This window comes from Oncorhynchus nerka, linkage group LG8 (genome assembly GCF_034236695.1).
Source record: "Oncorhynchus nerka isolate Pitt River linkage group LG8, Oner_Uvic_2.0, whole genome shotgun sequence".
Taxonomy (NCBI): Eukaryota; Metazoa; Chordata; class Actinopteri; order Salmoniformes; family Salmonidae; genus Oncorhynchus; species Oncorhynchus nerka.
This window is the reverse complement of record NC_088403.1, coordinates 64,988,510-65,005,327: the sequence shown is the minus strand read 5'-3', so window position 1 is coordinate 65,005,327 and position 16,818 is coordinate 64,988,510. Positions and strand designations below refer to the sequence as shown.

Genomic DNA, 16,818 nt, shown 5'->3' with positions numbered 1-16,818 from the left:
AACCACTAGGCTACCCTGCCACCTCTACACTCTAACCACTAGGCTACCCTGCCACCTCTACACTCTAACCACTAGGCTACCCTGCCACCTCTACACTCTAACCACTAGGCTACTCTGCCACCTCTACACTCTAACCACTAGGCTACCCTGCCACCTCTACAGTCTAACCACTAGGCTACCCTGCCACCTCTACACTCTAACCACTAGGCTACCCTGCCACCTCTACACTCTAACCACTAAGCTACCCTGCCACCTCTACACTCTAACCACTAGGCTACCCTGCCGCCTCTACACTCTAACCACTAGGCTACCTGCCACCTCTACACTCTAACCACTAGGCTACTCTGCCGCCTCTACACTCTAACCACTAGGCTACCCTGCCACCTCTACACTCTAACCACTAGGCTACCCTGCCACCTCTACACTCTAACCACTAAGCTACCCTGCCACCTCTACACTCTAACCACTAGGCTACCCTGCCGCCTCTACACTCTAACCACTAGGCTACCTGCCACCTCTACACTCTAACCACTAGGCTACTCTGCCGCCTCTACACTCTAACCACTAGGCTACCCTGCCGCCTCTACACTCTAACCACTAGGCTACCCTGCCGCCTCTACACTCTAACCACTCAGCTACCCTGCCGCCTCTACACTCTAACCACTAGGCTACCCTGCCGCCCCAGTTGGAAACGTAAACCTTTTCTTCATTTCGACAATGGCCGTCATTAGATATACAATTGAATCCATGCAAACCGGTTCACGTCAACATAAGAGATACACACTCAAACTATGACAAGGTGGCTTTACCACTATATTATTGATCTAGCCTCCATCGGTCTTAAAATGCCAAATTACCACACACATTCATGGTTTCCTCTTTATTGGTGGTAGGTCTTATCTGAAGACTAGTACAATAAGTAACAACCTGGCTATCGCCAATTCTGGGATTTCAACATCTATCATACAATGCTACCTACAATGCATACGACAAAAAGACAATCTACAGCTGGGATACATTTGGTTGTTTCATCTATTGTTTTATTTGTTTAAGCAAGACTAAATATCTGGCCAATAAATTGAAAAGTAGTCTTAAAAGTAAATATCGTCCCAATAAATGTAAAAGGGGGTCTTAAAAGTAAATATCTGGCCAATAAATGTAAAAGTAGTCTTAAAAGTAAATATCGGGCCAATAAATGTAAAAGGTAGTCTTAAAAGTAAATATCGTCCCAATAAATGTAAAAGGTAATCTTAAAAGTAAATATCGTCCCAATAAATGTAAAAGGTAGTCTTAAAAGTAAATATCTGGCCAATAAATGTAAAAGTAGTCTTAAAAGTAAATATCTGGCCAATAAATGGAAAAGTAGTCTTAAAAGTAAATATCGGCCCAATAAATGTAAAGGTAGTCTTAAAAGTAAATATCTGGCCAATAAATGGAAAAGGGGGTCTTTAAAAGTGAAACTTGGGCCTAATACCAAGCGTTTACATTCACCACTAATTTCCCAGTAATCACTGAAGCTAATTTCCCAGTAATCACTGAAGCTAATTTCCCAGTAATCACTGAAGCTAATTTCCCAGTAATCACTGAAGCTATTTTCCCAGTAATCACTGAAGCTAATTTCCCAGTAATCACTGAAGCTAATTTCCCAGTAATCACTGAAGCTAATTTCCCAGTAATCACTGAAGCTATTTTCCCAGTGTCCGTTTTAAAGACTACATCTGCAGAACAAAGCATCCTGGGTGTCAGTCACTGTCCTTCGTGAGGTCGACAGTGGTGCCGCACATACAGATAGCACCAATGTTTTGTCTCGGTCCAGTCCGAGCACGGCAGCGCTGTTTATTAGCTTAGCTTAATTGTGCATAGTATCTAAAGGTCAGCGCCTGCTGCGCTACAGCACTGCCAAAATGGCTTCCAGTGGGGACTCCATTTCACATGAATAAACACACGGGTCTACTTCCCAAGTGGCACACTATGCCCTACATAGTGTTCTTAAGCCTCTGGTCAAAATAGTGTGTCATTTACGACTTAAACTGGGAGACCCACCACCTCCGTCTCCCATCAACCCTCTTTCCCTCTTTCCCTCCTTTCTTTCTTTCTTTCTTTCTTTCTTTCTTTCTTTCTTTCTTTCTTTCTTTCTTTCTTTCTTTCTTTCTTTCTTTCTTTCTTTCTTTCTTTCTTTCTTTCTTTCTTTCTTTCTTTCTTTCCTCCCTCCCTCCCTCCCTCCCTCCCTCCCTCCCTCCCCCTCTGGGTCTTCCTTTCCTGTGGCGGTCCTCATGAGAGCCAGGTAACTCTAATGAACTTATCCTCTGCAGCAGAGGTGACTCTGGGTCTTCCTTTCCTGTGGCGGTCCTCATGAGAGCCAGGTAACTCTAATGAACTTATCCTCTGCAGCAGAGGTGACTCTGGTTCTTCCTTTCCTGTGGCGGTCCTCATGAGAGCCAGGTAACTCTAATGAACTTATCCTCTGCAGCAGAGGTAACTCTGGTTCTTCCTTTCCTGTGGCGGTCCTCATGAGAGACAGGTAACTCTAATGAACTTATCCTCTGCAGCAGAGGTGACTCTGGGTCTTCCTTTCCTGTGGCGGTCCTCATGAAAGCCCGCTTCATCATAGAGCTTGATGGTTTTTTGCAACTGCACTTGAAGAAAGTTTCAAAGTTCTTGAAAGTTTGTGATGCCTTATAAGTAATGATGGACTGTTGTTTCTCTTTGCTTTTTTGAGCTGTTCTTGCCATATTATGGACTGGGTCTTTTAGGGCTATCTTCTGTGTACACCCAATTGGTTCAAACGCATTAAGGAAAGAAATTACACCAATGTACTTTTAACAAGGCACACCTGTTAATTGAAATGGTAATCAACCTGGTAATCAACACTGCTAGCTAGCCAGCTAGCCCCTGAATCAACTGCCAGCTAGCCTACTTCAGCAGTACTGTATCATTTTTAATCATTTTAGTCAATAAGAATTGCAGCACTGTAGAAACTATTACCCTCAACTGAACGACTTGATTAGTGTAGTGTTAGCTAGCTACATAGTTGTCTTTGCTGTCTTCGTATCCAAGATAATTGTGTAGTTAAGAGTGTGTAGTTTTTAGAGTGATTATCTTAATTTACCGAGGTTAGCTAGCCAGCTATTTGTCGTCCTTAACGTAGGAGACACTGCTAGCTAGCCAACAGCTAGCCAACGTCTACCGATTAGAACTCAACAAACCCGGTCGCATTCCGCCTCGCTCCACAGGTAGTATCACATTTTCATTTCATTTCATTACAGTACAACGGTTTGATTTGTTTGATCGTAGCTAGCTACATAGCCGTCTCTGTATCAAAGATAATTGTGTAGTCTAGAGCGATTTTCTAGGTTACCTAGGCAGCTATTGTCGTTCTTTTAACGCAACGTAACGTAATCAACACTGCTAGCTAGCCAGCTAGCCCCCGAATCAACAACGCAGCCACTGCCAGCTAGCCTACAAAGTCAACAACGCAGCCACTGCCAGCTAGCCTACTTCAGCAGTACTGTATCATTTTTTAATCATTTTAGTCAATAAGATTCTTGCTACGTAAGCTCAACTTTCTGAACATTCGAGACGTGTAGTCCACTTGTCATTCCAATCTCCTTTGCATTAGCGTAGCCTCTTCTGTAGCCTGTCAACTATGTGTCTGTCTATCCCTGTTCTCTCCTCTCTGTACAGACCATACAAATGCTCCACACCGCGTGGCCGCGGCCACCCTAATCTGGTGGTCCCAGCGCGCACGACCCACGTGGAGTTCCAGGTCTCCGGTAGCCTCTGGAACTGCCGATCTGCGGCCAACAAGGCAGAGTTCATCTCAGCCTATGCCTCCCTCCAGTCCCTCGACTTCTTGGCACTGACGGAAACATGGATCACCACAGATAACACTGCTACTCCTACTGCTCTCTTCGTCCGCCCACGTGTTCTCGCACACCCCGAGAGCTTCTGGTCAGCGGGGTGGTGGCACCGGGATCCTCATCTCTCCCAAGTGGTCATTCTCTCTTTCTCCCCTTACCCATCTGTCTATCGCCTCCTTTGAATTCCATGCTGTCACAGTTACCAGCCCTTTCAAGCTTAACATCCTTATCATTTATCGCCCTCCAGGTTCCCTCGGAGAGTTCATCAATGAGCTTGATGCCTTGATAAGCTCCTTTCCTGAGGACGGCTCACCTCTCACAGTTCTGGGCGACTTTAACCTCCCCACGTCTACCTTTGACTCATTCCTCTCTGCCTCCTTCTTTCCACTCCTCTCCTCTTTCGACCTCTCCCTCTCACCTTCCCCCTACTCACAAGGCAGGCAATACGCTCGACCTCATCTTTACTAGATGCTGTTCTTCTACTAACCTCATTGCAACTCCTCCAAGTCTCCGACCACTACCTTGTATCCTTTTCCCTCTCGCTCTCATCCAACACTTCCCACACTGCCCCTACTCGGATGGTATCGCGCCGTCCCAACCTTCGCTCTCTCTCCCCCGCTACTCTCTCCTCTTCCATCCTATCATCTCTTCCTCTGCTCAAACCTTCTCCAACCTATCTCCTGATTCTGCCTCCTCAACCCTCCTCTCCTCCCTTTCTGCATCCTTTGACTCTCTATGTCCCCTATCCTCCAGGCCGGCTCGGTCCTCCCCTCCCGCTCCGTGGCTCGACGACTCATTGCGAGCTCACAGAACAGGGCTCCGGGCAGCCGAGCGGAAACTCGCCTCCCTGCGGACCTGGCATCCTTTCACTCCCTCCTCTCTACATTTTCCTCTTCTGTCGCTGCTGCTAAAGCCACTTTCTACCACTCTAAATTCCAAGCATCTGCCTCTAACCCTAGGAAGCTCTTTGCCACCTTCTCCTCCCTCCTGAATCCTCCTCCCCCTCCCCCCTCCTCCCTCTCTGCAGATGACTTCGTCAACCATTTTGAAAAGAAGGTCGACGACATCCGATCCTCGTTTGCTAAGTCAAACGACACCGCTGGTTCTGCTCACACTGCCCTACCCTGTGCTCTGACCTCTTTCTCCCTCTCTCTCCAGATGAAATCTTGCTTCTTGTGACGGCCGCCGCCCAACAACCTGCCCGCTTGACCCTATCCCCTCCTCTCTTCTCCAGACCATTTCCGGAGACCTTCTCCCTTACCTCACCTCGCTCATCAACTCATCCCTGACCGCTGGCTACGTCCCTTCCGTCTTCAAGAGAGCGAGAGTTGCACCCTTCTGAAAAAACCTACACTCGATCCCTCCGATGTCAACAACTACAGACCAGTATCCCTTCTTTCTTTTCTCTCCAAAACCCTTGAACGTGCCGTCCTTGGCCAGCTCTCCCGCTATCTCTCTCAGAATGACCTTCTTGATCCAAATCAGTCAGGTTTCAAGACTAGTCATTCAACTGAGACTGCTCTTCTCTGTATCACGGAGGCACTCCGCACTGCTAAAGCTAACTCTCTCTCCTCTGCTCTCATCCTTCTAGACCTATCGGCTGCCTTCGATACTGTGAACCATCAGATCCTCCTCTCCACCCTCTCCGAGTTGGGCATCTCCGGCGCGGCCCACGCTTGGATTGCGTCCTACCTGACAGGTCGCTCCTACCAGGTGGCGTGGCGAGAATCCGTCTCCTCACCACGTGCTCTCACCACTGGTGTCCCCCAGGGCTCTGTTCTAGGCCCTCTCCTATTCTCGCTATACACCAAGTCACTTGGCTCTGTCATAACCTCACATGGTCTCTCCTATCATTGCTATGCAGACGACACACAATTCATCTTCTCCTTTCCCCCTTCTGATGACCAGGTGGCGAATCGCATCTCTGCATGTCTGGCAGACATATCAGTGTGGATGACGGATCACCACCTCAAGCTGAACCTCGGCAAGACGGAGCTGCTCTTCCTCCCGGGGAAGGACTGCCCGTTCCATGATCTCGCCATCACGGTTGACAACTCCACTGTGTCCTCCTCCCAGAGCGCTAAGAACCTTGGCGTGATCCTGGACAACACCCTGTCGTTCTCAACTAACATCAAGGCGGTGGCCCGTTCCTGTAGGTTCATGCTCTACAACATCCGCAGAGTACGACCCTGCCTCACACAGGAAGCGGCGCAGGTCCTAATCCAGGCACTTGTCATCTCCCGTCTGGATTACTGCAACTCGCTGTTGGCTGGGCTCCCTGCCTGTGCCATTAAACCCCTACAACTCATCCAGAACGCCGCAGCCCGTCTGGTGTTCAACCTTCCCAAGTTCTCTCACGTCACCCCGCTCCTCCGCTCTCTCCACTGGCTTCCAGTTGAAGCTCGCATCCGCTACAAGACCATGGTGCTTGCCTACGGAGCTGTGAGGGGAACGGCACCTCAGTACCTCCAGGCTCTGATCAGGCCCTACACCCAAACAAGGGCACTGCGTTCATCCACCTCTGGCCTGCTCGCCTCCCTACCACTGAGGAAGTACAGTTCCCCCCGCTCCTCCGCTCTCTCCACTGGCTTCCAGTTGAAGCTCGCATCCGCTACAAGACCATGGTGCTTGCCTACGGAGCTGTGAGGGGAACGGCACCTCAGTACCTCCAGGCTCTGATCAGGCCCTACACCCAAACAAGGGCACTGCGTTCATCCACCTCTGGCCTGCTCGCCTCCCTACCACTGAGGAAGTACAGTTCCCGCTCAGCCCAGTCAAAACTGTTCGCTGCTCTGGCCCCCCAATGGTGGAACAAACTCCCTCACGACGCCAGGACAGCGGAGTCAATCACCACCTTCCGGAGACACCGGAAACCCCACCTCTTTAAGGAATACCTAGGATAGGATAAAGTAATCCTTCTCACCCCCCACCCTTAAAAGATTTAGATGCACTATTGTAAAGTGGCTGCTCCACTGGATGTCATAAGGTGAATGCACCAATTTGTAAGTCGCTCTGGATAAGAGCGTCTGCTAAATGACATAAATGTAAATGTAAATGCATTCAAGGTGACCTACCTCATGAAGCTGGTTGAGAGAATCCCAAGCATGTGCAAAGCTGTCATCAAGGAAAAGAGTGGCTACTTTGAAGAACCTTAAATATAAAATATATTTTGATTTGTTTAACACTTTTTTGGCTATTACATGATTCCATATGTTTTATTTCATAGTTTTGATGTCTTCACTATTATTCTACAAGGCCTACAAGCCCTCAGTTCAGCCTCTCTCAGCCTATTGCGGACAGTCTGAGCACTGATGGAGGGATTGTGTGTTCCTGGTGTAACACAGACAGTTGTTGTTGCCATCCTGTACCTGTCCCGCAGGTGTGATGTTCGGATGTACCGATCCTGTGCAGGTGTTGTTACACGTGGTCTGCCACTGCGAGGACAATCAGCTGTCTGTCCTGTCTCCCTGTAGCGCTGTCTTAGGCGTCTCACAGTACGGACATTTATTGCCCTGGCCACATCTGCAGTCCTCATGTCTCCTTGCAGCCATGCCTAAGGCATGTTCACGCAGATGAGCAGGGACCCTGGGCATCTTTCTTTTGGTGCTTTTCAGAGTCAGTAGAAAGGCCTCTTTAGTGTCCTAAATTGTCATAACTGTGACCTTAATTGCCTACCGTCTGTTAACTGTTAGTGTCTTAACGACCGTTCTACAGGTGCATGTTCATTAATTGTTTATGGTTCATTGAACAAGCATGGGAAACAGTGTTTAAACCCTTTACAATGAAGATCTGTGAAGTTATTTGGATTTTTACGAATTATCTTTGAAAGAGAGTTTATTTTTTTTGCTTTTATCACTTTATCTATCTTTATTTTGGAAAAATAACAGGCGTTTTGGTGTTAAGTGTAAATTATAGAGATATATACAGGACTACATGGAAATAATTTGTTTTACCTTGATGGCTTCCACCATTTTAGAAGTAGTAACTGGGTGGGGATTCCTATGGCTTGGGAGTGATCAGCCAATGATCTCCTTCTAATTGGATTTCCTTTGGTTTGTACAAAGAACTTTGCTGTTATACTATTCTGTCCCCTACTGTACTCAAGTTTACTCAAGTTTCTTACAATTGAAGAAGTGTGGTGAAATAATGATAATACCAGTAAGAATACAAAAATAAAACAATTTACTGGGATTAGAAACGATGCAATCAGATCATTATAGACATCTATGCTTTTGGCCAGACGGAAGCCAACATCTACCATTATTAAAGCTGATCATAGGACAGTATAGATCATTATAGACATCTATGTTTGGGCTCTTGGAGGGTTGGATCCTCCTGCTGGTTATGCATCTCAGTACTCTACACTTGTTCCTGAAGTGTACACTTGTCCACTACCCACATGGTGGCCCTCTGTTTCTCAGTTGGTAACGCATGGCACTTGCAACTTTAAATTGGAGATAGTCCCAAAGGAGCTGCACGTGCTGTCACAGGCTCCATAATGGCACTGATACAAAGATGAAACCTCTCTCTATATATCTCTATGGTTTCAGTTGTGACCGTTTCGGTTTGGACAATTTTCTGACTTGTGTTGGATTTTAATTAAAGAATCCACATAGACAGTTATGTGTAGCCATCTTTAATTTGGACCGGGCTACATCCCAGCAAACATATATTGTAGTCCCTAAACTGTACTTGACATATTTATAGATGTTTTCAATGTTAGGCAGTGACATGAGGTTTACCGACCTGCTCACTCATTTTCTCTTAAATGTTTGTTCACACACAAACTACTCACCATGTGGCCACCATGCTGGAGATGGGTTCAATCCCATCAATTGGTGATATTTGTAGGGGTGTGGCTTAAAAGTCTCAGTCGTTTTACAGTCTTTTAATGTTAGGGTTTTCGTAGTGACGTCAAAAGTGGGGGCAGTGTTTTTCCAGAGAAAGGTGTTTTAAGATAAACCAAGCTAATAATTATATCAGTGAGTGTACAAAACATTATGAACACCTGCTCTTTCCATGACATAGACTGACCAGGTGAATCCAGGTGAAAACTATGATCCCTTAAATCCAACTCAATATGAGGAAGGTGTTCCTAATGTTTGGTGTACTCCGCGTAGAACTATAATAATAATTGAACAACTCAAGATGTTTCGCTGAAATAATAGTTCAACATTGTTTGATCATTAATTGTTTTTGTTTTCAGATGTACAGTAATGTTTAGGAGTCCGGGTTTGGGACAGTCACCTCTCAGTTAGTAATAAGTGTATAAACAGTGACTTTGTACGATATTAATTTAACAATGTGTTTGTTGTTGTCTTGGATTGTATTACAACATATCATGATGTAAATAAATGTCCCAATTCTGGAGACTTGACAGTTTTTTATGTTGTTTTTTGGTGGTTTGACAGTCATTTATACCACTTCTGTAGAATCACCCAAGCAGTACACTTCAGCAGTGTGGCTGTAATAAGGCTGCTTTAATGAGAGAGTGACTGGAATAAATAACCAGATATGGTGGTGGGAGAGTGACTCTATAGTGGTGGTTATGTTTGGGAGAGTGACTCTATAGTGGTGGTTATGTTTGGGAGAGTGACTCTATAGTGGTGGGTATGTTTGGGAGAGTGACTCTATAGTGGTGGTTATGTTTGGGAGAGTGACTATATGGTGCTGGGTGGTGGTTATGTTTGGGAGAGTGACTATATGGTGCTGGGTGGTGGTTATGTTTGGGAGAGTGACTATGGTGGTGGGTATGTTTGGGAGAGTGACTCTATAGTGGTGGGTATGTTTGGGAGAGTGACTCTATAGTGGTGGGTTATGTTTGGGAGAGTGACTCTATGGTGCTGGGCGTTGGTTATGTTTGGGAGAGTGACTATAGTGGTGGGTATGTTTGGGAGAGAGACTCTATAGTGGTGGGTATGTTTGGGAGAGTGACTCTATGGTGCTGGGCGTTGGTTATGTTTGGGAGAGTGACTATAGTGGTGGGTATGTTTGTTTGGTGGGTATGTTTGGGAGAGTGACTATATGGTGCTAGTGGTGGGTATGTTTGGGAGAGTGACTATAGTGGTGGGTATGTTTGGGAGAGTGACTCTATAGTGGTGGGTATGTTTGGGAGAGTGACTATAGTGGTGGGTATGTTTGGGAGAGAGACTCTATAGTGGTGGGTTATGTTTGGGAGAGTGACTCTATGGTGCTGGGCGTTGGTTATGTTTGGGAGAGTGACTATAGTGGTGGGTATGTTTGGGAGAGAGACTCTATAGTGGTGGGTATGTTTGGGAGAGTGACTCCTGAGATGGATAGTGTGCAGTGTATTATCAGTTATTAATGCATTTATCTTATACTACTGTACCTGCAGGGCTAGCAGGTATGTTTGTGTGTGTGTGAGTGTATTTTGGTATGTGTGTTGCAGTTCATGTCTCTTTTTGTTTATAGACTTTTCTTGAGTGTTTTCATTTAGTGTGTGTGTGTGTTTCTTGCCCTGTCCTCATCAGTGTCTTTGTCCCCAGGTTTTGCTAGGAGGGGCCCATCGGGTTGATCTCTCCAGGTTTGAGGAGACACTCTGGACCAGTCTGAGGACGGGTGACAGTGTAACAGTAGGCTCAACCACTTTCTCTCTCTCTCTCATCTCACTGACACACTCTGACCTCTACCATCTCCACCATCATGATACATCAATACCCTGTTACACTCTACCCTCTCTATCATCATGGTACAGCAATACCCTGTTACACTGACCTCTACCCTCTCCACCATCATCATGATACATCAATACCCTGTTACACTCTACCCTCTCTATCATCATCATGATACATCAATACCCTGTTACACTGACCTCTACCCTCTCCATCATCATGATACATCAATACCCTGTTACACTGACCTCTGCCCTCTCCATCATCATGGTACATCAATACCCTGTTACACTCTGACCTCTGCCCTCTCCATCATCATGGTACATCAATACCCTGTTACACTCTGACCTCTACCCTCTCCATCATCATGGTACATCAATACCCTGTTACACTCTGACCTCTACCCTCTCCATCATCATGGTACATAAATACCCTGTTACACTCTGACCTCTCTGCCCTCTCCATCATCATGGTACATCAATACCCTGCTACACTGACCTCTCTACTTCATCATCTTGCTGTTCCAGGTAGTTTGTTAGTTCCGGCCCACTTGTGGTTGGAGAGGCTAAAGCTTCACTTTAACACCGTGGCTTATACTGGGTCGCCCCCACACCCCGACACACACCAACTCGTAGCACCTAACCCGTCCACACCAACAGTTACCATAGCATCAGACAGTCTTGACAAACCCCATTCTTCAAGTTCCTAGCATAGCACATCTCAAGCCCTTGTTTTTATGTGACGAGCGAGTTCCCCAAAGAATAGGCCCATTGGCTCGTGCAGACGAGGCCCGTCTCCCGAAGCCAAGACGCTGTGCAGCGTACGCCGCACCAGATAACATCCTTTTCATTTCCTCCGTAACCGATAAAAGATGAACGCGAGAGGAGGAGACCCGAGGCCTATCGCGTCTCGTTGTGATTGAGTCCCTTCACTAAAGCCACTGAGAGAGTCTGCACAAATACCTCCTGGATTGATAAGGAGCTGGTCATTTCCAAATAACTTAAAAAATAATAATAAATCTATTCCGTCAAGATTAGATTGTCCCGTGGCCCAAGCTGGTTTATTGGGTGTCGTCGTCTTTTTCTTCTTCGTGGCGCTTTATTTGTTTTGGATTAATCTTGGCTTTATTTAGTTTTTTTGTTGTTGTTGCTGATTTGAATGGATACGTCTGTCTTATGAAGTAGAGGAAGCTGGTGCTGTGGCGTAAGAAACGACGCAAATATAGTAATTATCTTAACACAAACGGAGGTTCGGGAAAAATCTATCTTCTATTGAAGTTCTATTGCGGTGTTTATTTAACCACAATACAGTACAACTTAACGTTTTATATACAGGACCTTCGAAAGGGATGTTTCTTTATCAATGATCTTTTGATTTAATTTTTTTTTTTTTTTTTTTTGTGTTTCCAAACTGGAGTCGAGAGAATGTGATGAGTCACTCCCATCACATCCAGATATATTTATACTGTTTGATAATGTAATATTTAACACACCGACCCACCGCCTCGGCGCTCCTGTCCTCACTGTTCTGTCTCCTTTCCTTCAGTTCTTCTTCCCAGGCATGTGAATCAACAATCCTGATAGGAAAACAGGGGATTATAATAATGTTGACAGAAGTGACCTTTTCACACGGATACTAAGGGACTGTGGGCCTGTTTCTGTTCTCTAATTGTGTTGCGCTCGAGCAGCTAGCACGACGGCAGCTAATGGCTCCTTCCCACAATACTCCAGGCCACGTCGCCCTACATAAGTAGTTCTCACTCGGCGGCGGCTGCCACAACAACAGCCACAGCGATTCGCTGTTTAAAAAGAAAACATTCATAATGACTATCCCCCCCCGCCGCCACCCCACCACCCCCATCATCCCCTTTTTTGTTTTTGTTTTGACTATAAGCTGGCCCAGTTCCTCTTATCAAAAGCAGTACAGCGTGGCATTAGGGGGCTGAGGGGAGTGGGCGGCAGTTGTACCAGCCTTCACTATGAGTTGGGCTGGGCTCGGTTGCATCATGAGAAGATAGGAAATCATGGCACTTTAGTGTCTGTACACCCCCCACCACCAAACCACCACTTGTTCCATGCAAGTTATCTCTTGCCCTGGATCTCTCCCATTCTTTGTCTTTGGAGGCTGAATTATGCATACATCCATACATATCTGGCCTCCTTTGCCTATCAGCACAAGTAGAGACAAAGTATTTGTTTAAACGGAGCACTTGACACTACATTGAGTGAAGTTGCTGATCTTTTTGGATTCGGGAGATTCATTTTTCTCTCAAAAGGCAGTGAAGTTCATTTGAAACCTTCCAAGTTTGTGATGGTTTGGAGCAGAGAAATTGTAGTGTTTCTTAGTTCTAACTATTTTGCCTCTCTCCTATGGGCCTCTCTAGTCTTTCAGCAATGTGTAGTCTTATGCGAATGGGAGCCAATGGTCCGTGACTTTAGGGACTCAGGCTACCTCAAGTAAAGGTTATGTCGCAACTCAAACAAACTACAAAGAACAGCACACACACATTGATATCGTTAGTACACACCTCTTACAACTCACACATTCATCAAGTTAAAAGAAAAAATCTGATTTTCATAGTAACTAATTGTTATATGCTGAGCATTAAGACTGGCTTTTAACTGGCTACCAGCTGTAGATAACACCCTGGAGGACTGGTTTGTTAAATGAGGAGAATCTCCCCAATGACAGAATGTTATACATGTGGTACGAGGATGTGCATAGCATGCACCTACTGTAACTTTGTTGATATTTGCAATGACTGTACAAAATATTAGGAACACCTGCTCTTTCCATGACAAACTTGACCAGGTGGATCCAGGTGAAAGCTACCATCCCTCGTTGACGTCACTTCAACCCGTGTAAATGAAGGAGAGGAGAGAGTTAAAAGAATGACTGTTAAGCCTTGAGACAATTGAGACATGGATTGTGTGTGTGTGTGCCATGCAGAAGGTGAACGGGCAAGACAAAATATTTAAGTGCCTTTGAACGGGGTTTGGCAGTAGGTGCCAAGGCGCACCGGTTTGAGTGCGTCAAGAACTGCAACGCTGCTGGGTTTTTCACATTAAACAGTTTCCTGAGTGTATCAAGAATGGTCCATGACTCAAAAGGACATCCAGCCAACTGGGACACTTCTGTGGAAAGTATTGGATTCAACATGGGCCAGCGTCCCTGTGGAACGCTATCGACACCTTGTAGAGTCCATGCCCAAACAAATGAATGAATATTCTGAGGGCAAAATGGGAGTGGTGTTCCTAATATTTTGTACACTCACGTGTATTTGCCAAACTTCTGAAGAATGTGAGACAAAGCGACACGATCTTTAAAGGATTAAATAAAGTGTTAACTAAAGAAGAAACTAATTGGGGGAGGAGAAACAGGGCTACAGGATGGGTTAGAGTCTGTCTACAGCAGGGGTTAGAGGCCATGGGGGGGGCTTAAAAGGGTGGAGTTAAACACCATGGGGGGCTTAAAAGTGTGGAGTTAGACGCCATGGGGGGGCTTAAAAGTGTGGAGTTAGACGCCATGGGGGGGGGCTTAAAAGTGTGGAGTTAGACGCCATGGGGGGGGCTTAAAAGTGTGGAGTTAAACACCATGGGGGGCTTAAAAGGGTGGAGTTAAACACCATGGGGGGGGCTTAAAAGGGTGGGAGTTAAACACCATGGGGGGCTTAAAAGGGTGGAGTTAAACATCATGGGGGGGGCTTAAAAGGGTGGAGTTAAACACCATGGGGGGGCTTAAAAGGGTGGAGTTAGACGCCATGGGGGGCTTAAAAGGGTGGAGTTAAACCCCATGGGGGGGCTTAAAAGGGTGGAGTTAAACCCCATGGGGGGCTTAAAAGGGTGGAGTTAAACCCCATGGGGGGCTTAAAAGGGTGGAGTTAAACCCCATGGGGGGAGGGGGGGGGGCTTAAAAGGGTGGAGTTAAACCCCATGGCGGGGGCTTACAATGTATGAACATTTAATGGACCCCCTGCCGCTCCCCTCTTCGCCCCTCTTGGATGAAAGCCTAAGTCGACCTGACACGGTGCATTTGGATAACTCTCCATCGCACCACCGTCCTTTCCCGTCCCCCCCTTTTTTATATTTTTAGGAAAGACAACTTAGGTGAATATTTCATGGGGTACATTGCCTCAGTTACACTCGGCCGAGCGGTGAGCGTGGCACGCAATGACTCCCTGACAGGCAGATATGCCAGCATCCACAGATAGACCAGAATCCACACGGAGTCAGAATCTACAGGACAAGGAGACGGTATCCACAAGGAGCCAGCATCCACAGGGAGACAGTATCCACAAGGAGACAGTATCCACAAGGAGACAGTATCCACAGATAGACCAGAATCTACACGGAGTCAGAATCTACAGGACAAGGAGACGGTATCCACAAGGAGACCCATCCACAAGGAGCCAGCATCCACAGGGAGACAGCATCCACAGATAGACCAGAATCCACAGATAGACCAGAATCGACACGGAGTCAGAATCTACAGGACAAGGAGACGGTATCCACAAGGAGACAGTATCCACAAGGAGACAGTATCCACAAGGAGACAGTACCCACAAGGAGACAGTATCCACAAGGAGACGGTATCCACAAGGAGTCAGCATCTGCAGTACAAGGAGACGGTATCCACAAGGAGACAGCATCTGCAGTACAAGGAGACAGTATCCACAAGGAGACAGTACCCACAAGGAGACGGTATCCACAAGGAGTCAGCATCTGCAGTACAAGGAGACAGTATCCACAAGGAGACTGTATCCACAAGGAGTCAGCATCTGCAGTACAAGGAGACGGTATCCACTAGGAGACAGTATCCACAAGTAGACGGTATCCACAAGGAGACGGTATCCACAAGGAGTCAGTATCCACAAGGAGACGGTATCCACAAGGAGTCAGTATCCACAAGGAGACGGTATCCACAAGGAGTCAGCATCTGCAGTACAAGGAGACGGTATCCACAAGGAGTCAGTATCCACAAGGAGACGGTATCCACAAGGAGACAGCATCTGCAGTACAAGGAGACAGTATCCACAAGGAGACAGTACCCACAAGGAGACAGTATCCACAAGGAGACAGCTTTCCATGCGTCTGTCCTCCCACAGTTCATCCCACTGTTCCTCATCCTCATCCTCCTTTAATATATTGAATACTGGGAGACAGGCAGCCACTGGCAGGTTCTGGCTGACACGTTAGCAGGAATTTGAGCTAAAATACACTCTGGAACACAGTACACATTCATCCCTCTTCCTTCCCCTCTTCCTCCCTCTTCCTCCTCATCCATCTTTCATCTGCCGCTAAAGATCAGTCCCTTCATTGTAACACAGTTGTTGAACCAGAGGAACAGTTTTATGGGTTTACCATGTCTCACAGCCTCATATAGACTCCCTGTATGAGGGACAGTTTTATGTGTTTACCATGTCTCACAGCCTCATATAGACTCCCTGTATGAGGAACAGTTTTATGGGTTTACCATGTCTCACAGCCTCATATAGACTCCCTGTATGAGGAACAGTTTTATGGGTTTACCATGTCTCACAGCCTCATTTAGACTGTCTCACAGCCTCAGTATGAGGAGGGACAGTTTTATGGGGTTTTAACAGTTTTGAGGAACAGTTTTATGGGGTTTTACCATGTCTCACAGCCTCATATAGACTCCCTGTATGAGGAACAGTTTTATGGGGTTTTACCACGTCTCACAGCCTCATATAGACTCCCTGTATGAGGAACAGTTTTATGGGGTTTTACCACGTCTCACAGCCTCATGTCTCAGCCTCATATAGACTCCTGTTTTATGTGTTTACCATGAGGGACAGTTTTATGGGTTTACCATGTCTCACAGCCTCATATCCCTGTATGAGGAACAGTTTTATGGGGTTTTACCCTGCCTCATGAGGGACAGTTTTATGGGTTTTACCATGTCTCACAGCCTGTCTCACAGCCTCACAGCCTCATATAGACTCCCTGTATGAGGGACAGTTTTCTGGGTTTACCATGTCTCACAGCCTCATATAGACTCCCTGTATGAGGGACAGTTTTATGGGTTTACCATGTCTCACAGCCTCATATAGACTCCCTGTATGAGGGACATTTATTGGTTTACCATGTCTCACAGCCTCATTGAAAATCCTGTTTAGTCCAAGATTAGGTTTAATCTGTGACTGGGGGAAACTGCCCCGTAATGTACTGTTCTGGTTTGAACAGTACCTATGGATGTTAAAAGGGATCTTAAATGTATTATATGACTCCTCTACCCGATTACTCTCCTCCTCCCTGCACATCTTTCTTACAGTGTATAAACAATACAATAAAACCACCATCATCATC

The 16,818-nt window shown here is 46.3% G+C and overlaps 1 protein-coding gene across 4 annotated transcripts in view; it reads left to right on the top strand.

Annotated features, from left to right (window-relative positions):
- Positions 1-16,818, top strand: part of LOC115133681 (glucosidase 2 subunit beta-like) — a 321,308-nt gene that overhangs the window by 115,258 nt on the left and 189,232 nt on the right. For all 4 annotated transcript variants that reach the window (XM_065021985.1, XM_065021984.1, XM_065021987.1 and 1 more), the window contains exon 9: positions 10,367-10,453. In XM_065021985.1, coding sequence (XP_064878057.1) covers positions 10,367-10,453 — 87 coding nt within the window. The remainder of the gene's footprint in view (positions 1-10,366; positions 10,454-16,818) is intronic.